At 48.3% G+C, this 25,892-nt stretch overlaps 1 protein-coding gene and 20 non-coding genes across 22 annotated transcripts in view; 18 read left to right on the plus strand and 3 right to left on the minus strand.

The window, feature by feature from the left end:
- Positions 1-25,892, minus strand: part of cntrl (centriolin) — an 84,513-nt gene that overhangs the window by 51,845 nt on the left and 6,776 nt on the right. For both annotated transcript variants that reach the window (XM_042420223.1, XM_042420224.1), the window contains 2 exons: positions 25,529-25,642; positions 23,953-24,130 (listed from right to left, as the gene is read on the minus strand). In XM_042420223.1, the coding sequence (XP_042276157.1) occupies positions 23,953-24,130; positions 25,529-25,642 (292 nt within the window). The remainder of the gene's footprint in view (positions 1-23,952; positions 24,131-25,528; positions 25,643-25,892) is intronic.
- On the plus strand, positions 1,411-1,492 carry trnas-gcu. Its single transcript has one exon. It is a non-coding gene; the product is annotated as a tRNA-Ser (tRNA).
- Positions 2,658-2,730, plus strand: trnaa-agc. Its single transcript has one exon. It is a non-coding gene; the product is annotated as a tRNA-Ala (tRNA).
- On the plus strand, positions 3,226-3,307 carry trnas-gcu. Its single transcript has one exon. It is a non-coding gene; the product is annotated as a tRNA-Ser (tRNA).
- On the plus strand, positions 4,495-4,567 carry trnaa-agc. Its single transcript has one exon. It is a non-coding gene; the product is annotated as a tRNA-Ala (tRNA).
- On the plus strand, positions 5,046-5,127 carry trnas-gcu. Its single transcript has one exon. It is a non-coding gene; the product is annotated as a tRNA-Ser (tRNA).
- On the plus strand, positions 6,293-6,365 carry trnaa-agc. The gene has a single exon. It is a non-coding gene; the product is annotated as a tRNA-Ala (tRNA).
- trnas-gcu lies at positions 6,861-6,942 on the plus strand. The gene has a single exon. It is a non-coding gene; the product is annotated as a tRNA-Ser (tRNA).
- On the plus strand, positions 8,130-8,202 carry trnaa-agc. Its single transcript has one exon. It is a non-coding gene; the product is annotated as a tRNA-Ala (tRNA).
- Positions 8,681-8,762, plus strand: trnas-gcu. Its single transcript has one exon. It is a non-coding gene; the product is annotated as a tRNA-Ser (tRNA).
- On the plus strand, positions 10,506-10,587 carry trnas-gcu. The gene has a single exon. It is a non-coding gene; the product is annotated as a tRNA-Ser (tRNA).
- On the plus strand, positions 11,708-11,780 carry trnaa-agc. The gene has a single exon. It is a non-coding gene; the product is annotated as a tRNA-Ala (tRNA).
- On the plus strand, positions 12,276-12,357 carry trnas-gcu. Its single transcript has one exon. It is a non-coding gene; the product is annotated as a tRNA-Ser (tRNA).
- On the plus strand, positions 14,112-14,193 carry trnas-gcu. Its single transcript has one exon. It is a non-coding gene; the product is annotated as a tRNA-Ser (tRNA).
- trnaa-agc lies at positions 15,369-15,441 on the plus strand. The gene has a single exon. It is a non-coding gene; the product is annotated as a tRNA-Ala (tRNA).
- trnas-gcu lies at positions 15,937-16,018 on the plus strand. Its single transcript has one exon. It is a non-coding gene; the product is annotated as a tRNA-Ser (tRNA).
- Positions 17,774-17,855, plus strand: trnas-gcu. Its single transcript has one exon. It is a non-coding gene; the product is annotated as a tRNA-Ser (tRNA).
- trnas-gcu lies at positions 18,760-18,841 on the plus strand. Its single transcript has one exon. It is a non-coding gene; the product is annotated as a tRNA-Ser (tRNA).
- Positions 21,241-21,313, minus strand: trnaa-agc. Its single transcript has one exon. It is a non-coding gene; the product is annotated as a tRNA-Ala (tRNA).
- On the minus strand, positions 21,827-21,899 carry trnaa-agc. Its single transcript has one exon. It is a non-coding gene; the product is annotated as a tRNA-Ala (tRNA).
- trnas-gcu lies at positions 22,442-22,523 on the plus strand. Its single transcript has one exon. It is a non-coding gene; the product is annotated as a tRNA-Ser (tRNA).

Genomic DNA, 25,892 nt, shown 5'->3' on the forward strand with positions numbered 1-25,892 from the left:
CCTCTTTGAATGAGCCGTGTATAAATGTCAAGACGAGGAAACGGAACAGCGGAGAGAAAACAGAGAGAAACTCTGGGAGCTGCTGTGAATGACTAGCGGTGGCCCAGCCGGCTAGCGAGTTAGCGCTTAGCTGGCCAGCTACAGCAGCTCACCAACCAGCCCCGTGAATGTCACTACGCCACCAAGTTTTCGGCCCCACCTAACAGCCCCTGCAGCCAGGCCTCTCTGCGATGGACAGTGGGGTCTCCCGGGACCTCTTTTCTTCTCCCGCTCTCTCTCCCTCTTCCACTCGGGACTTTGTGTCCTTTGGGTCCTATGGATGCCTCATCCAGACCTTTCTGATTACGACTGTCTTACCCACGTTCAGATGCAAAACCGCTTCTCCACGTTAGCTAGACTTTCCCTACGTAAGTAGAAGAAATGCCTAAAAGCCTTTTGGAGAATGCGGGCGTCGATCCCGCTACCTCTCACATGCGAAGCGAGCGCTCTACCATTTGAGCTAATTCCCCTACCAAGAAAGGGAAGCTATCTAGTTCCGTGCTGCACTTCCCTTCCTTCCTCCCCTGTGGAGGATTCGTGATACTGGAGGGGGAAAAAAACCTATCTTTATTTGGTGTCTCCACTTAGGAAAGACACCCATGAAACCCTCCAGACCTTCCAGGTCTGTGTGAAGACCTCCCAATCAATTGCGCTCTTCACGCCTCTGTTCCAACGCCATCCTCGTCAGCTCATGTTCAATTCAATCTTCTGTCTTTACACGACTACAAGTTAACAAGAAAAGCCACATTTCACGACTGCGGGGGGGAGTGATTAAAAGTGAAGAGAGTGCTTTTTAGACGACAGGGGAATTAGCTCAAATGGTAGAGCGCTCGCTTAGCATGCGAGAGGTAGCGGGAGCGACGCCCGCATTCTCCACAAGCCTTTCCCGCTGTCTCCGCGTAATGGTGCCTGGGACTTTCTCGTGCACTACAGCAAACAACCCCATCTGTGCGGTTAATTCAGAGGTGAGATAGAGAGAGTCCTCTTACATGTAAGGTCAGCACTCTGCTGGCATGTCCTTTCTTCCCGCGCATCATTTCTTTCAACCTCCTCCTCCAGTCTTAACTTCTGCATAAAGTTGAATTTTTCTCAACTTCCCTTTGAGCAGCAGTGGCAGTTTTTGAGAGTCCACGTCATACTGAAAGGTGTCCTGTTGTGTCTCCAGTGTTGGAGTCTGCATGTGTGAACAGGCTGTTAGACTGTCAGCTATGATTCAATCCTTCCCAAAAGGCTCCTCAACTATTCACACCTTCAGTCCCGTGACTCTGACCGCTCTCAGGACCGCCACGTTAGCCGACGTCAATGCGTTTCACAGATTGTCCATACAACGCCACAGCTGTATGGATTGTATGTATTGAAACCCCGTCAACAGACGAGGTGGCCGAGTGGTTAAGGCGATGGACTGCTAATCCATTGTGCTCTGCACGCGTGGGTTCGAATCCCATCCTCGTCGAGTCAGCTTGACTGCTGCTGCGTTTACATGTCGTCAAGCTAACCGGCTCCATGACTAAGGCCTCCATGCGGCAGCATTGAAGGCAGTGAATTCAACTCATCTAATCACAGGGTCCGGTCAAGGAGGGGAAATCAATCCGCACACCAGCGACCAATCGCAAGCCCTCTTGCAAGCGCTCCCTATGATACTTGGGTGGGGGGCGGGGGGAACAGAGAGGCCAAAACGGAGGCAGCTATCCTAGCCTGTTGGATGCCTTGCACCGCTGGCGTTTCAAATCAGAGCTGCTTTGCACTCAGTTATGAGAGGATGCCACGATACTGCTACCTCTTTGAATGAGCCGTGTATAAATGTCAAGACGAGGAAACGGAACAGCGGAGAGAAAACAGAGAGAAACTCTGGGAGCTGCTGTGAATGACTAGCGGTGGCCCAGCCGGCTAGCGAGTTAGCGCTTAGCTGGCCAGCTACAGCAGCTCACCAACCAGCCCCGTGAATGTCACGACGCCACCAAGTTTTCGGCCCCACCTAACAGCCCCTGCAGCCAGGCCTCTCTGCGATGGACAGTGGGGTCTCCCGGGACCTCTTTCCTTCTCCCGCTCTCTCTCCCTCTTCCACTCGGGACTTTGTGTCCTTTGGGTCCTATGGATGCCTCATCCAGACCTTTCTGATTACGACTGTCTTACCCACGTTCAGATGCAAAACCGCTTCTCCACGTTAGCTAGACTTTCCCTACGTAAGTAGAAGAAATGCCTAAAAGCCTTTTGGAGAATGCGGGCGTCGATCCCGCTACCTCTCACATGCGAAGCGAGCGCTCTACCATTTGAGCTAATTCCCCTACCAAGAAAGGGAAGCTATCTAGTTCCGTGCTGCACTTCCCTTCCTTCCTCCCCTGTGGAGGATTCGTGATACTGGAGGGGGAAAAAAACCTATCTTTATTTGGTGTCTCCACTTAGGAAAGACACCCATGAAACCCTCCAGACCTTCCAGGTCTGCGTGAAGACTTCCCAATCAATTGCGCTCTTCACGCCTCTGTTCCAACGCCATCCTCGTCAGCTCATGTTCAATTCAATCTTCTGTCTTTACACGACTACAAGTTAACAAGAAAAGCCACATTTCACCACTGCAGGGGGGAGTGATCAAAAGTGAAGAGAGTGCTTTTTAGACGACAGGGGAATTAGCTCAAATGGTAGAGCGCTCGCTTAGCATGCGAGAGGTAGCGGGATCGACGCCCGCATTCTCCACAAGCCTTTCCCGCTGTCTCCGCGTAATGGTGCCTGGGACTTTCTCGTGCACTACAGCAAACAACCCCATCTGTGCGGTTAATTCAGAGGTGAGATAGAGAGAGTCCTCTTACATGTAAGGTCAGCACTCTGCTGGCATGTCTTTTCTTCCCGCGCATCATTTCTTTCAACCTCCTCCTCCAGTCTTAACTTCTGCATAAAGTTGAATTTTTCTCAACTTCCCTTTGAGCAGCAGTGGCAGTTTTTGAGAGTCCACGTCATACTGAAAGGTGTCCTGTTGTGTCTCCAGTGTTGGAGTCTGCATGTGTGAACGGGCTGTTAGACTGTCAGCTATGATTCAATCCTTCCCAAAAGGCTCCTCAACTATTCACACCTTCAGTCCCGTGACTCTGACCGCTCTCACGACCGCCACGTTAGCCGACGTCAATGCGTTTCACAGATTGTCCATACAACGCCACGGCTGTATGGATTGTATGTATTGAAACCCCGTCAACAGACGAGGTGGCCGAGTGGTTAAGGCGATGGACTGCTAATCCATTGTGCTCTGCACGCGTGGGTTCGAATCCCATCCTCGTCGAGTCAGCTTGACTTTAGTCTGCTGCGTTTACATGTCGTGGAGCTAACCGGCTCCATGACTAAGGCCTCCATGCGGCAGCATTGAAGGCAGTGAATTCAACTCATCTAATCACAGGGTCCGGTCAAGGAGGGGAAATCAATCCGCACACCAGCGACCAATCGCAAGCCCTCTTGCAAGCGCTCCCTATGATACTTGGGTGGGGGGCGGGGGGAACAGAGAGGCCAAAACGGAGGCAGCTATCCTAGCCTGTTGGATGCCTTGCACCGCTGGTGTTTCAAATCAAAGCTGCTGCACAACAGAGAGCTGCTTTGCACTCAGTTATGAGAGGAGGCCACGATACTGCTACCTCTTTGAATGAGCCGTGTATAAATGTCAAGACGAGGAAACGGAACAGCGGAGAGAAAACAGAGAGAAACTCTGGGAGCTGCTGTGAATGACTAGCGGTGGCCCAGCCGGCTAGCGAGTTAGCGCTTAGCTGGCCAGCTACAGCAGCTCACCAACCAGCCCCGTGAATGTCACTACGCCACCAAGTTTTCGGCCCCACCTAACAGCCCCTGCAGCCAGGCCTCTCTGCGATGGACAGTGGGGTCTCCCGGGACCTCTTTCCTTCTCCCGCTCTCTCTCCCTCTTCCACTCGGGACTTTGTGTCCTTTGGGTTCTATGGATGCCTCATCCAGACCTTTCTGATTACGACTGTCTTACCCACGTTCAGATGCAAAACCGCTTCTCCACGTTAGCTAGACTTTCCCTACGTAAGTAGAAGAAATGCCTAAAAGCCTTTTGGAGAATGCGGGCGTCGATCCCGCTACCTCTCACATGCGAAGCGAGCGCTCTACCATTTGAGCTAATTCCCCTACTAAGAAAGGGAAGCTATCTAGTTCCGTGCTGCACTTCCCTTCCTTCCTCCCCTGTGGAGGATTCGTGATACTGGAGGGGGAAAAAAACCTATCTTTATTTGGTGTCTCCACTTAGGAAAGACACCCATGAAACCCTCCAGACCTTCCAGGTCTGTGTGAAGACCTCCCAATCAATTGCGCTCTTCACGCCTCTGTTCCAACGCCATCCTCGTCAGCTCATGTTCAATTCAATCTTCTGTCTTTACACGACTACAAGTTAACAAGAAAAGCCACATTTCACCACTGCAGGGGGGAGTGATCAAAAGTGAAGAGAGTGCTTTTTAGACGACAGGGGAATTAGCTCAAATGGTAGAGCGCTCGCTTAGCATGCGAGAGGTAGCGGGATCGACGCCCGCATTCTCCACAAGCCTTTCCCGCTGTCTCCGCGTAATGGTGCCTGGGACTTTCTCGTGCACTACAGCAAACAACCCCATCTGTGCGGTTAATTCAGAGGTGAGATAGAGAGAGTCCTCTTACATGTAAGGTCAGCACTCTGCTGGCATATCATTTCTTTCAACCTCCTCCTCCAGTCTTAAATTCTGCATAAAGTTGAATTTTTCTCAACTTCCCTTTGAGCAGCAGTGGCAGTTTTTGAGAGTCCACGTCATACTGAAAGGCGTCCTGTTGTGTCTCCAGTGTTGGAGTCTGCATGTGTGAACGGGCTGTTAGACTGTCAGCTATGATTCAATCCTTCCCAAAAGGCTCCTCAACTATTCACACCTTCAGTCCCGTGACTCTGACCGCTCTCACGACCGCCACGTTAGCCGACGTCAATGCGTTTCACAGATTGTCCATACAACGCCACGGCTGTATGGATTGTATGTATTGAAACCCCGTCAACAGACGAGGTGGCCGAGTGGTTAAGGCGATGGACTGCTAATCCATTGTGCTCTGCACGCGTGGGTTCGAATCCCATCCTCGTCGAGTCAGCTTGACTGCTGCTGCGTTTACATGTCGTCAAGCTAACCGGCTCCATGACTAAGGCCTCCATGCGGCAGCATTGAAGGCAGTGAATTCAACTCATCTAATCACAGGGTCCGGTCAAGGAGGGGAAATCAATCCGCACACCAGCGACCAATCGCAAGCCCTCTTGCAAGCGCTCCCTATGATACTTGGGTGGGGGGCGGGGGGAACAGAGAGGCCAAAACGGAGGCAGCTATCCTAGCCTGTTGGATGCCTTGCACCGCTGGCGTTTCAAATCAGAGCTGCTTTGCACTCAGTTATGAGAGGATGCCACGATACTGCTACCTCTTTGAATGAGCCGTGTATAAATGTCAAGACGAGGAAACGGAACAGCGGAGAGAAAACAGAGAGAAACTCTGGGAGCTGCTGTGAATGACTAGCGGTGGCCCAGCCGGCTAGCGAGTTAGCGCTTAGCTGGCCAGCTACAGCAGCTCACCAACCAGCCCCGTGAATGTCACGACGCCACCAAGTTTTCGGCCCCACCTAACAGCCCCTGCAGCCAGGCCTCTCTGCGATGGACAGTGGGGTCTCCCGGGACCTCTTTCCTTCTCCCGCTCTCTCTCCCTCTTCCACTCGGGACTTTGTGTCCTTTGGGTCCTATGGATGCCTCATCCAGACCTTTCTGATTACGACTGTCTTACCCACGTTCAGATGCAAAACCGCTTCTCCACGTTAGCTAGACTTTCCCTACGTAAGTAGAAGAAATGCCTAAAAGCCTTTTGGAGAATGCGGGCGTCGATCCCGCTACCTCTCACATGCGAAGCGAGCGCTCTACCATTTGAGCTAATTCCCCTACCAAGAAAGGGAAGCTATCTAGTTCCGTGCTGCACTTCCCTTCCTTCCTCCCCTGTGGAGGATTCGTGATACTGGAGGGGGAAAAAAACCTATCTTTATTTGGTGTCTCCACTTAGGAAAGACACCCATGAAACCCTCCAGACCTTCCAGGTCTGCGTGAAGACTTCCCAATCAATTGCGCTCTTCACGCCTCTGTTCCAACGCCATCCTCGTCAGCTCATGTTCAATTCAATCTTCTGTCTTTACACGACTACAAGTTAACAAGAAAAGCCACATTTCACCACTGCAGGGGGGAGTGATCAAAAGTGAAGAGAGTGCTTTTTAGACGACAGGGGAATTAGCTCAAATGGTAGAGCGCTCGCTTAGCATGCGAGAGGTAGCGGGATCGACGCCCGCATTCTCCACAAGCCTTTCCCGCTGTCTCCGCGTAATGGTGCCTGGGACTTTCTTGTGCACTACAGCAAACAACCCCATCTGTGCGGTTAATTCAGAGGTGAGATAGAGAGAGTCCTCTTACATGTAAGGTCAGCACTCTGCTGGCATGTCTTTTCTTCCCGCGCATCATTTCTTTCAACCTCCTCCTCCAGTCTTAACTTCTGCATAAAGTTGAATTTTTCTCAACTTCCCTTTGAGCAGCAGTGGCAGTTTTTGAGAGTCCACGTCATACTGAAAGGTGTCCTGTTGTGTCTCCAGTGTTGGAGTCTGCATGTGTGAACGGGCTGTTAGACTGTCAGCTATGATTCAATCCTTCCCAAAAGGCTCCTCAACTATTCACACCTTCAGTCCCGTGACTCTGACCGCTCTCACGACCGCCACGTTAGCCGACGTCAATGCGTTTCACAGATTGTCCATACAACGCCACGGCTGTATGGATTGTATGTATTGAAACCCCGTCAACAGACGAGGTGGCCGAGTGGTTAAGGCGATGGACTGCTAATCCATTGTGCTCTGCACGCGTGGGTTCGAATCCCATCCTCGTCGAGTCAGCTTGACTTTAGTCTGCTGCGTTTACATGTCGTGGAGCTAACCGGCTCCATGACTAAGGCCTCCATGCGGCAGCATTGAAGGCAGTGAATTCAACTCATCTAATCACAGGGTCCGGTCAAGGAGGGGAAATCAATCCGCACACCAGCGACCAATCGCAAGCCCTCTTGCAAGCGCTCCCTATGATACTTGGGTGGGGGGCGGGGGGAACAGAGAGGCCAAAACGGAGGCAGCTATCCTAGCCTGTTGGATGCCTTGCACCGCTGGTGTTTCAAATCAAAGCTGCTGCACAACAGAGAGCTGCTTTGCACTCAGTTATGAGAGGAGGCCACGATACTGCTACCTCTTTGAATGAGCCGTGTATAAATGTCAAGACGAGGAAACGGAACAGCGGAGAGAAAACAGAGAGAAACTCTGGGAGCTGCTGTGAATGACTAGCGGTGGCCCAGCCGGCTAGCGAGTTAGCGCTTAGCTGGCCAGCTACAGCAGCTCACCAACCAGCCCCGTGAATGTCACTACGCCACCAAGTTTTCGGCCCCACCTAACAGCCCCTGCAGCCAGGCCTCTCTGCGATGGACAGTGGGGTCTCCCGGGACCTCTTTCCTTCTCCCGCTCTCTCTCCCTCTTCCACTCGGGACTTTGTGTCCTTTGGGTTCTATGGATGCCTCATCCAGACCTTTCTGATTACGACTGTCTTACCCACGTTCAGATGCAAAACCGCTTCTCCACGTTAGCTAGACTTTCCCTACGTAAGTAGAAGAAATGCCTAAAAGCCTTTTGGAGAATGCGGGCGTCGATCCCGCTACCTCTCACATGCGAAGCGAGCGCTCTACCATTTGAGCTAATTCCCCTACTAAGAAAGGGAAGCTATCTAGTTCCGTGCTGCACTTCCCTTCCTTCCTCCCCTGTGGAGGATTCGTGATACTGGAGGGGGAAAAAAACCTATCTTTATTTGGTGTCTCCACTTAGGAAAGACACCCATGAAACCCTCCAGACCTTCCAGGTCTGTGTGAAGACCTCCCAATCAATTGCGCTCTTCACGCCTCTGTTCCAACGCCATCCTCGTCAGCTCATGTTCAATTCAATCTTCTGTCTTTACACGACTACAAGTTAACAAGAAAAGCCACATTTCACGACTGCAGGGGGGAGTGATTAAAAGTGAAGAGAGTGCTTTTTAGACGACAGGGGAATTAGCTCAAATGGTAGAGCGCTCGCTTAGCATGCGAGAGGTAGCGGGATCGACGCCCGCATTCTCCACAAGCCTTTCCCGCTGTCTCCGCGTAATGGTGCCTGGGACTTTCTCGTGCACTACAGCAAACAACCCCATCTGTGCGGTTAATTCAGAGGTGAGATAGAGAGAGTCCTCTTACATGTAAGGTCAGCACTCTGCTGGCATATCATTTCTTTCAACCTCCTCCTCCAGTCTTAAATTCTGCATAAAGTTGAATTTTTCTCAACTTCCCTTTGAGCAGCAGTGGCAGTTTTTGAGAGTCCACGTCATACTGAAAGGCGTCCTGTTGTGTCTCCAGTGTTGGAGTCTGCATGTGTGAACGGGCTGTTAGACTGTCAGCTATGATTCAATCCTTCCCAAAAGGCTCCTCAACTATTCACACCTTCAGTCCCGTGACTCTGACCGCTCTCACGACCGCCACGTTAGCCGACGTCAATGCGTTTCACAGATTGTCCATACAACGCCACGGCTGTATGGATTGTATGTATTGAAACCCCGTCAACAGACGAGGTGGCCGAGTGGTTAAGGCGATGGACTGCTAATCCATTGTGCTCTGCACGCGTGGGTTCGAATCCCATCCTCGTCGAGTCAGCTTGACTTTAGTCTGCTGCGTTTACATGTCGTGGAGCTAACCGGCTCCATGACTAAGGCCTCCATGCGGCAGCATTGAAGACAGTGAATTCAACTCATCTAATCACAGGGTCCGGTCAAGGAGGGCAAATCAATCCGCACACCAGCGACCAATTGCAAGCGCTCCCTATGATACTTGGGTGGGGGGCGGGGGGAACAGAGAGTCCAAAACGGAGGCAGCTATCCTAGCCTGTTGGATGCCTTGCACCGCTGGCGTTTCAAATCAAAGCTGCTGCACAACAGAGAGCTGCTTTGCACTCAGTTATGAGAGGAGGCCACGATACTGCTACCTCTTTGAATGAGCCGTGTATAAATGTCAAGACGAGGAAACGGAACAGCGGAGAGAAAACAGAGAGAAACTCTGGGAGCTGCTGTGAATGACTAGCGGTGGCCCAGCCGGCTAGCGAGTTAGCGCTTAGCTGGCCAGCTACAGCAGCTCACCAACCAGCCCCGTGAATGTCACTACGCCACCAAGTTTTCGGCCCCACCTAACAGCCCCTGCAGCCAGGCCTCTCTGCGATGGACAGTGGGGTCTCCCGGGACCTCTTTTCTTCTCCCGCTCTCTCTCCCTCTTCCACTCGGGACTTTGTGTCCTTTGGGTCCTATGGATGCCTCATCCAGACCTTTCTGATTACGACTGTCTTACCCACGTTCAGATGCAAAACCGCTTCTCCACGTTAGCTAGACTTTCCCTACGTAAGTAGAAGAAATGCCTAAAAGCCTTTTGGAGAATGCGGGCGTCGATCCCGCTACCTCTCACATGCGAAGCGAGCGCTCTACCATTTGAGCTAATTCCCCTACCAAGAAAGGGAAGCTATCTAGTTCCGTGCTGCACTTCCCTTCCTTCCTCCCCTGTGGAGGATTCGTGATACTGGAGGGGGAAAAAAACCTATCTTTATTTGGTGTCTCCACTTAGGAAAGACACCCATGAAACCCTCCAGACCTTCCAGGTCTGTGTGAAGACCTCCCAATCAATTGCGCTCTTCACGCCTCTGTTCCAACGCCATCCTCGTCAGCTCATGTTCAATTCAATCTTCTGTCTTTACACGACTACAAGTTAACAAGAAAAGCCACATTTCACGACTGCGGGGGGGAGTGATTAAAAGTGAAGAGAGTGCTTTTTAGACGACAGGGGAATTAGCTCAAATGGTAGAGCGCTCGCTTAGCATGCGAGAGGTAGCGGGAGCGACGCCCGCATTCTCCACAAGCCTTTCCCGCTGTCTCCGCGTAATGGTGCCTGGGACTTTCTCGTGCACTACAGCAAACAACCCCATCTGTGCGGTTAATTCAGAGGTGAGATAGAGAGAGTCCTCTTACATGTAAGGTCAGCACTCTGCTGGCATGTCCTTTCTTCCCGCGCATCATTTCTTTCAACCTCCTCCTCCAGTCTTAACTTCTGCATAAAGTTGAATTTTTCTCAACTTCCCTTTGAGCAGCAGTGGCAGTTTTTGAGAGTCCACGTCATACTGAAAGGTGTCCTGTTGTGTCTCCAGTGTTGGAGTCTGCATGTGTGAACAGGCTGTTAGACTGTCAGCTATGATTCAATCCTTCCCAAAAGGCTCCTCAACTATTCACACCTTCAGTCCCGTGACTCTGACCGCTCTCAGGACCGCCACGTTAGCCGACGTCAATGCGTTTCACAGATTGTCCATACAACGCCACGGCTGTATGGATTGTATGTATTGAAACCCCGTCAACAGACGAGGTGGCCGAGTGGTTAAGGCGATGGACTGCTAATCCATTGTGCTCTGCACGCGTGGGTTCGAATCCCATCCTCGTCGAGTCCTCTGCTGCGTTTACATGTCGTCGAGCTAACCGGCAGTGAATTCAACTCATCTAATCACAGGGTCCGGTCAAGGAGGGCAAATCAATCCGCACACCAGCGACCAATTGCAAGCCCTCTTGCAAGCGCTCCCTATGATACTTGGGTGGGGGGCGGGGGGAACAGAGAGGCCAAAACGGAGGCAGCTATCCTAGCCTGTTGGATGCCTTGCACCGCTGGCGTTTCAAATCAGAGCTGCTTTGCACTCAGTTATGAGAGGATGCCACGATACTGCTACCTCTTTGAATGAGCCGTGTATAAATGTCAAGACGAGGAAACGGAACAGCGGAGAGAAAACAGAGAGAAACTCTGGGAGCTGCTGTGAATGACTAGCGGTGGCCCAGCCGGCTAGCGAGTTAGCGCTTAGCTGGCCAGCTACAGCAGCTCACCAACCAGCCCCGTGAATGTCACTACGCCACCAAGTTTTCGGCCCCACCTAACAGCCCCTGCAGCCAGGCCTCTCTGCGATGGACAGTGGGGTCTCCCGGGACCTCTTTCCTTCTCCCGCTCTCTCTCCCTCTTCCACTCGGGACTTTGTGTCCTTTGGGTCCTATGGATGCCTCATCCAGACCTTTCTGATTACGACTGTCTTACCCACGTTCAGATGCAAAACCGCTTCTCCACGTTAGCTAGACTTTCCCTACGTAAGTAGAAGAAATGCCTAAAAGCCTTTTGGAGAATGCGGGCGTCGATCCCGCTACCTCTCACATGCGAAGCGAGCGCTCTACCATTTGAGCTAATTCCCCTACCAAGAAAGGGAAGCTATCTAGTTCCGTGCTGCACTTCCCTTCCTTCCTCCCCTGTGGAGGATTCGTGATACTGGAGGGGGAAAAAAACCTATCTTTATTTGGTGTCTCCACTTAGGAAAGACACCCATGAAACCCTCCAGACCTTCCAGGTCTGCGTGAAGACTTCCCAATCAATTGCGCTCTTCACGCCTCTGTTCCAACGCCATCCTCGTCAGCTCATGTTCAATTCAATCTTCTGTCTTTACACGACTACAAGTTAACAAGAAAAGCCACATTTCACCACTGCAGGGGGGAGTGATCAAAAGTGAAGAGAGTGCTTTTTAGACGACAGGGGAATTAGCTCAAATGGTAGAGCGCTCGCTTAGCATGCGAGAGGTAGCGGGATCGACGCCCGCATTCTCCACAAGCCTTTCCCGCTGTCTCCGCGTAATGGTGCCTGGGACTTTCTCGTGCACTACAGCAAACAACCCCATCTGTGCGGTTAATTCAGAGGTGAGATAGAGAGAGTCCTCTTACATGTAAGGTCAGCACTCTGCTGGCATGTCTTTTCTTCCCGCGCATCATTTCTTTCAACCTCCTCCTCCAGTCTTAACTTCTGCATAAAGTTGAATTTTTCTCAACTTCCCTTTGAGCAGCAGTGGCAGTTTTTGAGAGTCCACGTCATACTGAAAGGTGTCCTGTTGTGTCTCCAGTGTTGGAGTCTGCATGTGTGAACGGGCTGTTAGACTGTCAGCTATGATTCAATCCTTCCCAAAAGGCTCCTCAACTATTCACACCTTCAGTCCCGTGACTCTGACCGCTCTCACGACCGCCACGTTAGCCGACGTCAATGCGTTTCACAGATTGTCCATACAACGCCACGGCTGTATGGATTGTATGTATTGAAACCCCGTCAACAGACGAGGTGGCCGAGTGGTTAAGGCGATGGACTGCTAATCCATTGTGCTCTGCACGCGTGGGTTCGAATCCCATCCTCGTCGAGTCAGCTTGACTTTAGTCTGCTGCGTTTACATGTCGTGGAGCTAACCGGCTCCATGACTAAGGCCTCCATGCGGCAGCATTGAAGGCAGTGAATTCAACTCATCTAATCACAGGGTCCGGTCAAGGAGGGGAAATCAATCCGCACACCAGCGACCAATCGCAAGCCCTCTTGCAAGCGCTCCCTATGATACTTGGGTGGGGGGCGGGGGGAACAGAGAGGCCAAAACGGAGGCAGCTATCCTAGCCTGTTGGATGCCTTGCACCGCTGGTGTTTCAAATCAAAGCTGCTGCACAACAGAGAGCTGCTTTGCACTCAGTTATGAGAGGAGGCCACGATACTGCTACCTCTTTGAATGAGCCGTGTATAAATGTCAAGACGAGGAAACGGAACAGCGGAGAGAAAACAGAGAGAAACTCTGGGAGCTGCTGTGAATGACTAGCGGTGGCCCAGCCGGCTAGCGAGTTAGCGCTTAGCTGGCCAGCTACAGCAGCTCACCAACCAGCCCCGTGAATGTCACTACGCCACCAAGTTTTCGGCCCCACCTAACAGCCCCTGCAGCCAGGCCTCTCTGCGATGGACAGTGGGGTCTCCCGGGACCTCTTTCCTTCTCCCGCTCTCTCTCCCTCTTCCACTCGGGACTTTGTGTCCTTTGGGTTCTATGGATGCCTCATCCAGACCTTTCTGATTACGACTGTCTTACCCACGTTCAGATGCAAAACCGCTTCTCCACGTTAGCTAGACTTTCCCTACGTAAGTAGAAGAAATGCCTAAAGCCTTTTGGAGAATGCGGGCGTCGATCCCGCTACCTCTCACATGCGAAGCGAGCGCTCTACCATTTGAGCTAATTCCCCTACCAAGAAAGGGAAGCTATCTAGTTCCGTGCTGCACTTCCCTTCCTTCCTCCCCTGTGGAGGATTCGTGATACTGGAGGGGGAAAAAAACCTATCTTTATTTGGTGTCTCCACTTAGGAAAGACACCCATGAAACCCTCCAGACCTTCCAGGTCTGCGTGAAGACTTCCCAATCAATTGCGCTCTTCACGCCTCTGTTCCAACGCCATCCTCGTCAGGTCATGTTCAATTCAATCTTCTGTCTTTACACGACTACAAGTTAACAAGAAAAGCCACATTTCACCACTGCAGGGGGGAGTGATTAAAAGTGAAGAGAGTGCTTTTTAGACGACAGGGGAATTAGCTCAAATGGTAGAGCGCTCGCTTAGCATGCGAGAGGTAGCGGGATTGACGCCCGCATTCTCCACAAGCCTTTCCCGCTGTTTCCGCGTAATGGTGCCTGGGACTTTCTCGTGCACTACAGCAAACAACCCCATCTGTGCGGTTAATTCAGAGGTGAGATAGAGAGAGTCCTCTTACATGTAAGGTCAGCACTCTGCTGGCATGTCCTTTCTTCCCGCGCATCATTTCTTTCAACCTCCTCCTCCAGTCTTAACTTCTGCATAAAGTTGAATTTTTCTTAACTTCCCTTTGAGCAGCAGTGGCAGTTTTTGAGAGTCCACGTCATACTGAAAGGCGTCCTGTTGTGTCTCCAGTGTTGGAGTCTGCATGTGTGAACGGGCTGTTAGACTGTCAGCTATGATTCAATCCTTCCCAAAAGGCTCCTCAACTATTCACACCTTCAGTCCCGTGACTCTGACCGCCCTCACGACCGCCACGTTAGCCGACGTCAATGCGTTTCACAGATTGTCCATACAACGCCACGGCTGTATGGATTGTATGTATTGAAACCCCGTCAACAGACGAGGTGGCCGAGTGGTTAAGGCGATGGACTGCTAATCCATTGTGCTCTGCACGCGTGGGTTCGAATCCCATCCTCGTCGAGTCAGCTTGACTTTAGTCTGCTGCGTTTACATGTCGTCAAGCTAACCGGCTCCATGACTAAGGCCTCCATGCGGCAGCATTGAAGACAGTGAATTCAACTCATCTAATCACAGGGTCCGGTCAAGGAGGGCAAATCAATCCGCACACCAGCGACCAATTGCAAGCGCTCCCTATGATACTTGGGTGGGGGGCGGGGGGAACAGAGAGTCCAAAACGGAGGCAGCTATCCTAGCCTGTTGGATGCCTTGCACCGCTGGCGTTTCAAATCAAAGCTGCTGCACAACAGAGAGCTGCTTTGCACTCAGTTATGAGAGGAGGCCACGATACTGCTACCTCTTTGAATGAGCCGTGTATAAATGTCAAGACGAGGAAACGGAACAGCGGAGAGAAAACAGAGAGAAACTCTGGGAGCTGCTGTGAATGACTAGCGGTGGCCCAGCCGGCTAGCGAGTTAGCGCTTAGCTGGCCAGCTACAGCAGCTCACCAACCAGCCCCGTGAATGTCACTACGCCACCAAGTTTTCGGCCCCACCTAACAGCCCCTGCAGCCAGGCCTCTCTGCGATGGACAGTGGGGTCTCCCGGGACCTCTTTCCTTCTCCCGCTCTCTCTCCTTCTTCCACTCGGGACTTTGTGTCCTTTGGGTCCTATGGATGCCTCATCCAGACCTTTCTGATTACGACTGTCTTACCCACGTTCAGATGCAAAACCGCTTCTCCACGTTAGCTAGACTTTCCCTACGTAAGTAGAAGAAATGCCTAAAAGCCTTTTGGAGAATGCGGGCGTCGATCCCGCTACCTCTCACATGCGAAGCGAGCGCTCTACCATTTGAGCTAATTCCCCTACCAAGAAAGGGAAGCTATCTAGTTCCGTGCTGCACTTCCCTTCCTTCCTCCCCTGTGGAGGATTCGTGATACTGGAGGGGGAAAAAAACCTATCTTTATTTGGTGTCTCCACTTAGGAAAGACACCCATGAAACCCTCCAGACCTTCCAGGTCTGCGTGAAGACTTCCCAATCAATTGCGCTCTTCACGCCTCTGTTCCAACGCCATCCTCGTCAGGTCATGTTCAATTCAATCTTCTGTCTTTACACGACTACAAGTTAACAAGAAAAGCCACATTTCACCACTGCAGGGGGGAGTGATCAAAAGTGAAGAGAGTGCTTTTTAGACGACAGGGGAATTAGCTCAAATGGTAGAGCGCTCGCTTAGCATGCGAGAGGTAGCGGGATCGACGCCCGCATTCTCCACAAGCCTTTCCCGCTGTTTCCGCGTAATGGTGCCTGGGACTTTCTCGTGCACTACAGCAAACAACCCCATCTGTGCGGTTAATTCAGAGGTGAGATAGAGAGAGTCCTCTTACATGTAAGGTCAGCACTCTGCTGGCATGTCCTTTCTTCCCGCGCATCATTTCTTTCAACCTCCTCCTCCAGTCTTAACTTCTGCATAAAGTTGAATTTTTCTCAACTTCCCTTTGAGCAGCAGTGGCAGTTTTTGAGAGTCCACGTCATACTGAAAGGTGTCCTGTTGTGTCTCCAGTGTTGGAGTCTGCATGTGTGAACGGGCTGTTAGACTGTCAGCTATGATTCAATCCTTCCCAAAAGGCTCCTCAACTATTCACACCTTCAGTCCCGTGACTCTGACCGCCCTCACGACCGCCACGTTAGCCGACGTCAATGCGTTTCACAGATTGTCCATACAACGCCACGGCTGTATGGATTGTATGTATTGAAACCCCGTCAACAGACGAGGTGGCCGAGTGGTTAAGGCGATGGACTGCTAATCCATTGTGCTCTGCACGCGTGGGTTCGAATCCCATCCTCGTCGAGTCAGCTTGACTTTAGTCTGCTGCGTTTACATGTCGTGGAGCTAACCGGCTCCATGACTAAGGCCTCCATGCGGCAGCATTGAAGACAGTGAATTCAACTCATCTAATCACAGGGTCCGGTCAAGGAGGGCAAATCAATCCGCACACCAGCGACCAATTGCAAGCCCTCTTGCAAGCGCTCCCTATGATACTTGGGTGGGGGGCGGGGGGAACAGCGAGTCCAAAACGGAGGCAGCTATCCTAGCCTGTTGGATGCCTTGCACCGCTGGCGTTTCAAATCAAAGCTGCTGCACAACAGAGAGCTGCTTTGCACTCAGTTATGAGAGGAGGCCACGATACTGCTACCTCTTTGAATGAGCCGTGTATAAATGTCAAGACGAGGAAACGGAACAGCGGAGAGAAAACAGAGAGAAACTCTGGGAGCTGCTGTGAATGACTAGCGGTGGCCCAGCCGGCTAGCGAGTTAGCGCTTAGCTGGCCAGCTACAGCAGCTCACCAACCAGCCCCGTGAATGTCACTACGCCACCAAGTTTTCGGCCCCACCTTACAGCCCCTGCAGCCAGGCCTCTCTGCGATGGACAGTGGGGTCTCCCGGGACCTCTTTCCTTCTCCCGCTCTCTCTCCCTCTTCCACTCGGGACTTTGTGTCCTTTGGGTCCTATGGATGCCTCATCCAGACCTTTCTGATTACGACTGTCTTACCCACGTTCAGATGCAAAACCGCTTCTCCACGTTAGCTAGACTTTCCCTACGTAAGTAGAAGAAATGCCTAAAAGCCTTTTGGAGAATGCGGGCGTCGATCCCGCTACCTCTCACATGCGAAGCGAGCGCTCTACCATTTGAGCTAATTCCCCTACCAAGAAAGGGAAGCTATCTAGTTCCGTGCTGCACTTCCCTTCCTTCCTCCCCTGTGGAGGATTCGTGATACTGGAGGGGGAAAAAAACCTATCTTTATTTGGTGTCTCCACTTAGGAAAGACACCCATGAAACCCTCCAGACCTTCCAGGTCTGTGTGAAGACCTCCCAATCAATTGCGCTCTTCACGCCTCTGTTCCAATGCCATCCTCGTCAGCTCATGTTCAATTCAATCTTCTGTCTTTACACGACTACAAGTTAACAAGAAAAGCCACATTTCACCACTGCAGGGGGGAGTGATCAAAAGTGAAGAGAGTGCTTTTTAGACGACAGGGGAATTAGCTCAAATGGTAGAACGCTCGCTTAGCATGCGAGAGGTAGCGGGAGCGACGCCCGCATTCTCCACAAGCCTTTCCCGCTGTCTCCGCGTAATGGTGCCTGGGACTTTCTCGTGCACTACAGCAAACAACCCCATCTGTGCGGTTAATTCAGAGGTGAGATAGAGAGAGTCCTCTTACATGTAAGGTCAGCACTCTGCTGGCATGTCTTTTCTTCCCGCGCATCATTTCTTTCAACCTCCTCCTCCAGTCTTAACTTCTGCATAAAGTTGAATTTTTCTCAACTTCCCTTTGAGCAGCAGTGGCAGTTTTTGAGAGTCCACGTCATACTGAAAGGCGTCCTGTTGTGTCTCCAGTGTTGGAGTCTGCATGTGTGAACGGGCTGTTAGACTGTCAGCTATGATTCAATCCTTCCCAAAAGGCTCCTCAACTATTCACACCTTCAGTCCCATGACTCTGACCGCTCTCACGACCGCCACGTTAGCCGACGTCAATGCGTTTCACAGATTGTCCATACAACGCCACGGCTGTATGGATTGTATGTATTGAAACCCCGTCAACAGACGAGGTGGCCGAGTGGTTAAGGCGATGGACTGCTAATCCATTGTGCTCTGCACGCGTGGGTTCGAATCCCATCCTCGTCGAGTCCTCTGCTGCGTTTACATGTCGTCGAGCTAACCGGCAGTGAATTCAACTCATCTAATCACAGGGTCCGGTCAAGGAGGGCAAATCAATCCGCACACCAGCGACCAATTGCAAGCCCTCTTGCAAGCGCTCCCTATGATACTTGGGTGGGGGGCGGGGGGAACAGAGAGTCCAAAACGGAGGCAGCTATCCTAGCCTGTTGGATGCCTTGCACCGCTAGCGTTTTGTTAACATCAGGTTTTGTCTCAGTACATGTGACAATGAATCAATGTGGACGAGAACGTTTCTCATGGAGAAATTGATCTTATTGTGACAAAGAGGGTCGTTACAATGGAGACAGTTATCTTGATGACATGTAAACGTGACGGCTAAAGTGATCTTCACTCAATGAGGACAGAATTCTAACCCACGCATGCAGAGCACAACGAATTACAGTACCTCTCACATGTTAAGCGAACGCTCTACCATTTGAGCTAATTCTCCTGTAACAATGTTGAGAATTGCATTGTGGGACAGCAGTGTCCATTAACAGCACGGAAAACTATGAGACACTTTTTTCCTTCCCTATTGTCATGTTTCACAACTGTTTCATGTTAAAAGAGGAACAAATCAGTTCAAGTCAATTTATATAGTGCAAATCACAACAGAAGTTATCTCAGGGCAATTTTCACAGAGAGTAGGTCTCATCCATACTCTTTAATTTACAGAGTCCCAAACCCCAACAAGACAAATATGTCCTCTATCTCCTCTAAAGGTCCGTTCTGTTCTTCTGTATGTTCACTGCTCGGCTTGGAAATCAGATCAGTTAATCTCAATTCAATATACAATTTTCCTCGAGACTGATTTAAAAACCCTGAGAGGAGACCTGGATCACATATTTTCTGTAAAACACTGGTATCAACAGACGAGGTGGCCGAGTGGTTAAGGCGATGGACTGCTAATCCATTGTGCTCTGCACGCGTGGGTTCGAATCCCATCCTCGTCGAGTTTAAGTTCACTTTAGTTTGTCATATAACATGCTTGCATGTTATGTTTGCAACATAACATGCTCCATTATAACAACCCTCAATAAGATCAATTCCTATAACAGGAAGTTTGTCTCTTTTAGTGACTGATACACTGACGACCTATGCTGCTGTTCTGTCATGTGTATTGAGACAAAAACTTACCACTTGCTTTTCCGTTTTTCATGTTTTACAGTTTTACCACTTTATAGAAGAAAGATCAAAAATATCCAAACTCTCCACTCTCTTGGTCATGTGTTCAGGTATGAGATCTCAGTCCGGGGTTTCTACTCCGGCTGCATAGACTACTGTCTCTCTATTAACACCCCCCATGCTGAAGCCTGTTTCACAACATTGAGCGCTGTTTACACGCAGATTGCAAATGGTGCTGGTGTTCCTTTTCACAAATGACTGTCATTCATAAATTGGAAATAAATTTGCAAGTCCTACAGTCCTCTCAAATGCTCATGGATGCAAGTTTGTTGTTGCTGTTGATTTGTCAAAAGTGTTCAAATTATAAAATGAGAGGAAATTATTCCATGCTGCAAATTTGGTGAAAATTTAGCCTGATACACAACATGTTAATTTATCCATTCAGCTAATGTTAAGCAAATAGGAAACTAAAGTCTTCTGGAAAATGCGGGCATTGATCCCGCTACCTCTCGCATGCTAAAAGAGCAGTCTACCATTTGAGCTAATTCCCCTGCACACCCGCTGTGTGTAGCTTTTCCTACCCTTCCCTCCCTCCCCTGCTTCTATTTTAAAAAGTGGATTCATGTTTCTGAAATGCAGACAGTGTCTCAGCTTAAAGAGGCACCAGCCAGGACGTCCACCATCTCCTCTGCTCCTCACTTTTACTCAGCTAAAGGCAAACTCATGTAACTAAATGTTACTCAGATGATCCATTCTGTTCTTTTTCTGTACATTTAAGGGGTCGGTATACTCCATCAGAAGTGCTTGATGGTCGAATAGCTTCAGAAACCCCCCCCCCCCCCCACACCTTTCTGAGGTTTGGGGGGAATCACACAGTGATTGTCCAGCTGTACGGAGGTAAGAAAGTTGTTAGGGTTTGAACTTCTTCAGCTGTCTTCTACATTCCTGACAACCATTTCAGTCACTTTTAATGTGAACACCTACATGCAACACTATGAATGTCTTCCAGGAGAGAAATATGCACCATTTAAACATCATGTCTCCTTCCTCTCTATGACGGCTGACTTTCCACTCCACCTTCAAGCGTGGCCGATCAGAACAACTGTGAACACTTTTGATTTCCTAAACAGTCGGACAACACGTCGTATGAAGCCGCTCTGATCGATCATAAACCAACTTTGCTTCTCTGCTTGGAAATCAGAGTTGCTTTGTTTACTTCCTGTTGTTATGTTCCATTATTTTTAAGTCAATAATGAACATATGAGAGCTCCAGTTAACCTGACTGGCATTATGTTCATGCTGCACGAGACACAGCAAACTGACTCTGTGTCCTCAAACTTCCAGAAATGTTGTTTTGTTGTTTGTTTGTTCTGTTTTGCTTTCCATCATCACATTTGTGAACACTACAACACATGGAGCGCTACGTCACCAGTTGCACATGTGCACCTTTATCAGAGTTTCAGTAATTGGACTCAGTTGTACACATGCTCTGACTGGCCCCAAATAATGCAAATAAGATCTGATAATCCACATATCTTATTGTGATTATGCTTACTTCAACTATGAGCATAATCATAGCATAGACTATGAGCATTAACATAATCAGAGTATGCTGTTTACATGGGTTCTGCCTTACTCGCATTGTGCCTTAATTGCATTATAATTGAGTTATTAGTGTGTGTCTTGAAGGTTTTACAATGGGTGCACTCCAAAACCTAACTGGCACAGTGCCGCTTGTGCCGACCTGAACCAAGGGTTCATGTGGCACATAAACAAAATAACATGTAGAGTACATTTACTCAAGTACTGTACTTCAGTACAGTTTTGAGGTACTTGTACTTTACTTGAGTATTTCCATGTGATGCTACTTTCTACATTTCAGAGGGAAATATTGTACTTTCTACTCCACTACATTTATTTGACAGCTTTAGTTACTTTTCAGATGAAGATTTGACACAATGGATAATATAACAAGCTTTTAAAATACAACACATTGTTAAAGATGAAACCAGTGGTTTCCAACCTTTTTGTCTTTTGACGTCTTACAAAAAGCAGTGTGTAGTCGGGGTCACATTTCACATGTCTATGAGTTGTTAACAGCTCCACCAAATAGTGATTTTTCCCTCTAAACTTCTCACATGCTTTCATTTCAATAAATGTTCAAATGATCCAATATTTCAGCAAAAAAACTGATCTTCACACATCATCAACAGAAACAAAAGGCTTGTGGAGAATGCGGGCATCGATCCCGCTACCTCTCGCATGCTAAGCGAGCGCTCTACCATTTGAGCTAATTCCCCTGTGGTCACATGCTGTAGAGTTCAGTTCACAGTTAGTCCATCAAGGTAAAATGTCTCATCAAATGTGTTTTGTATATTTCTTAAGTCCTATGACTGTTTGTCTACAGCCATGTAGCAGCTCTGTGAGGCTGTCATTATATTTAGGCTCTAGGCAGGATGTATCCACAAAACAAACAGTAACATTAGTGAGATATAGGCCACCTACATACAGCAAAAAAACAAGCTATATCTACCCTCACTGATATGAATAAAATATTAGAAACACTTCTTAGTATAACACAATACAATTCAACAGCAACACAAGTTTCAACTAACACTGAACATTAGATGAAGAACTTTCATGAAGCCAGATTTTATTGCAGGGCTGTTGGGTTAGATTGCATTAGTTTTGTCGATCATTAACTGAAGATAGATCAATGAGATCTGACAGAGGGTGTGACTGAGAGCAGCTTGCATCACAGATAAATGTTAAACCATGCTGAGCAGGAGAGCAGAAAAGGGTTAAAGGTCCTCTGGAGAATGCGGGCATCGATCCCGCTACCTCTCGCATGCTAAGCGAGCGCTCTACCATTTGAGCTAATTCCCCTGCAGAAATAGGCACATGGTGTAGTTTTTCGTTTCCCTCCCTCCCCTCCCTGCTTCTATTTTAGGAAGTGGATTCATGTTTCTGAACTGCAGACAAACTCTGCAGGACTCTGAGCTCACGTCATGTTAAAGAGGCACAAGCCAGAACATCCAGCATCTCCTCTGCTCCTCACTTTCACTAAACTACCGGCAAACTCATCAATGTCCAAATTTGAAACACTTTTTTCCTCCCAGATTGTCATGTTTCACAACCTTTTCGTGTTAAAAGAGGAACAAGACAAAGATGTCCTCCATCTCCTCTGCTGTTTTCTGTTTTTATTGAACCAAACTGCACATAGTGTCAGAAACATGAATCCACTTTCTGGAAGAGCTTCATGAGGAAGGAGACAAGGGTCCGTTCTGTTCTCCTTCTTCTGTATATTCTCTTCTCCACTTGGAAATCAGATCAGTTAATATTCAACATGCAACACTTTTCCAGACTGATTTAAAAACCCTGAGAGGAAACCTGGATCAGAGTTTTACTGTGAAACACCAGAAACAACGGACGAGGTGGCCGAGTGGTTAAGGCGATGGACTGCTAATCCATTGTGCTCTGCACGCGTGGGTTCGAATCCCATCCTCGTCGTAGTTACTTTAGCCTGATATGCTTAAATGTCAACAAGATATCTGGCTCCCTTACATACATACATCTAATGACCCCCCCATCTCCCCCTTAAACAAGCTTTGTTGCACTGTCACTCATGTCTGTGGAGACCAGAGAGAAAGATGTTTTTAAAAACATCTGTTTGTTCAGCTCTCAGTAATTCTGTAGCTTCTAGTTTAGTTTCTATCCTGTGTTTCTGTTTGTATGTTCAGATATCTGCTATATCTTACATCGGAGCTGCTTTAAGTTACTGCAGATGAAAAGATGATTTCTTGCTGCTGCTTCACATTAAAAGCTTTCCACTGACAAACTAACGTAAAGCTTTTATAGTGAAGAACTTAAAGGCGAGAAATGTGTTTATCTATCGTTTTACAACTGCAACTTTGACCATTAGTCACAGCCGTGATATACAGCCGACTCGAGGCAAGCGCATCATCTTCAAGCAGGTATCCCTGTTGTGATAGAGATGCAGATCCCTGTTGTGCTAGGCTGATGTACTGAGTCACTCTGAGTCAAGCCAAGCCAGCGCATGTGTATGGAAAAGGCCTAACTGTGTTCCTGAATTCAATCACCATCTCCACTGAACACAAGAGAGGGTTAAAAGTCTCTCTGGAGAATGCGGGCATCGATCCCGCTACCTCTCGCATGCTAACTAGCGCTCTACCATTTGAGCTAATTCCCCTGTGATGAAAACACTGCTTTGACTGCCACACAGCAAGTTTATAGTGGAACAACATTCACAGAACATTAAGTGCGGTATTCAAGACTCAAAATACCTCTAAACATGGAGGCTCTTTATCTGGGTCACGTTTTGTTCTTGAGACAGAGGAGGGATATAAAGCTGCTGCAGGCCCTTTGGCAGCAAGTAGAGGATCAATCACTAGAAAGTGGATCAATCCAGCGCCGCCTACATTTGAAGATTGGTATGGAATCATTTTTTAAATATATAAAATGGAAATTCTTTGAGGATCCAGAAAGACAAAGTCTACCAAATTTGGAATAAATTGATTAGATTTTTAACTCCAATGTGAGCAGACTTTATATGACTCCACAAACGTTTAATGTTCTTTGCTCTTCTCCATCTTCTTGATGAGAATAATAAAAAATGTAAGCCGCCTTGGTTCTACTGTATATAATTACATTTGTGATAGAGTGTGAAATGAACATATGTAAGAGAGTTAAAGAGGAAAACTGATGACAGAATGAAGTATGCATATATATATATATTATATATAAGGGTTAAAATCTTTCAACCCTTTCAGAGGAGTTTGGTTAAACACTTTTTCAATCTACTTTTTTGCAGAAATATTTTGTGTCTTTAATAATTCAGTGAATTATATCAGTGCTGCTGTGACAAAGCAATGACAGCTGATCAGTGAGGGAGTTATAAGAAGCAGAAATGTGTCCATACCTGTGCTCTGCTGTGTTCTGCAGTCTTCAAGCAGGGGGCGTGATGACTCCATGTCAGTGTGAACGTCTGTGTCCTCCTGGGTCTGCAGGGAGGAGGAGGAGATGGTGATGGTGTTCCTGATGTGTCGAGCCTTGCCTATGTACGGACTCTCAGCCACAGAGTCCACAGCGTCGACTTCCTGATGAGACAAACGAGTAAAAACACTTCATATATGTGGTTGTTTGATAATCAAATGTTCCAGCTCCAGTTGGCTAATGTTCACTGCTGCTGTCATTCAGTTTTAACACACACCTACATCACAGGTGTCTGGTTACTAAATATTAATAAACACCTTTCAAACCAATCAGAATCCAGTATTTTAAGTGGTCATGATATAAATAATAATAACAATAGTTTTAAGATTCTACTTTGTTCAGTTTGTCTCTACCTTTCTGCTTTAGAATATAACGACATAAAACAATCAGAAAATAATGTTTATAATGTAAGTAAGAGAGTACATAGAACTTTTTAAAAAACAGTTACAAAGTGCTCCACAAACACACACACATGCAAAATGAAAACAAATCTGTTTCTGTCTGTGCCGTGTTAGATTTTATATTGTAAAGTACACTATTTTGTTAATCTAACTGAAATGAAACGAGACATGAGAACAGGAAGGGAAATAGAATAGACTGCAAATGTGCGGTCACTTTTTGTTTTGCGGTTAGTGTGGAGGACGGATAAAAGGCCAAGATTTGAGGATCGTAGTGGTCAAGAAGTGGAATGAGGAACAAGGAGGTCAGAAATGTAGCAGGGCGACGGCATGGAGTGCCTCCTGTTCATACTGGATATTAAAAGATTCTTCAAATGTGCTTTCAATGGAAGTGATGGAGGATAAAATCCACAGTGTGTCCACACAGTCATTTAAAAGTCTGTGTGAAGCTTCTATTCAGCTTCAGCAGTCTGAGTTAGTCATATCAAGTGGATATCTGACACATTTACAGTCTTTTTAGCATCAAATTCCCTCTTTGTGTTTCCTCGGACAGTGTTTCCCTGTTGAGCTGCGGGTGGAAGTATAGTAACAAAAAGAGGAACTTTGGCACTAAAAAGACTGAAACGTTGAAAGATATCTACTTGATTTGACTCATTTGGACGCTGAAGCTTCATATTAACTTCAGATAAACTTTTAAATCCATCTTTGCACAGAAGGAGGACTGTGGATTTTGTCCTCCATCACTTCCATAGTAAGGTCATTATGAAGGGATCTTCTAATGGTCAGTATGAACAGGAGGAATGATTACAGCAAGAAAAACAGCTTTAATGTTCATTTGGGCTCCTTTGGGTTTAAAGAAGGTGATGTTTGCTGATTGGTCTCTCAGCCAATCACAGCCATGTTACTGGAAGGAAATGTCCAATATTTAAACTCTCAAATATCCATATCGGCCTCGAAATTCTAGTATAGGTGTGGATTTTCTACGGTGACACGTACCACAGGTTTGTGTGTGTGCGGCTGGGATTAAGGTAAGTTTCAGGAAATGAGTGTAAGTAAATGTAAAGTCTTCTGAAGTGATGGATGTGTTTGATGTTTTCTTGTTACCTGTATGATGGGCAGAGGGCTGAGCTTGGCGTCTATCTTGTAGAACGTCAGCTCCTGCTCCAGCTCGTACAGTTTGTGAAAGGCTCGGGTCAACTCGGCCGTCGTCCGCTCCAACTGGATACAAACAGAAAACGCTTTTACTGTGAAACAGCCACAGGAAGTCCTGAGTACGCATTAACAGCAGAAACAGGAGAAAACACACAGCAGCAGTCAGAAATAATCATCTATCTGTTTCTAATAAAGGTTGTGATCAATATCAGTGATTATTATTCACAGCAAATAGTCAGTGTATTGATCAGACATGCTGAACACTGCAGGTCACACACACACACACACACACACACAGGTCAGGCCTGGCTGTGTG

This window comes from Thunnus maccoyii, chromosome 9 (genome assembly GCF_910596095.1).
Source record: "Thunnus maccoyii chromosome 9, fThuMac1.1, whole genome shotgun sequence".
NCBI classification, from domain to species: Eukaryota; Metazoa; Chordata; class Actinopteri; order Scombriformes; family Scombridae; genus Thunnus; species Thunnus maccoyii.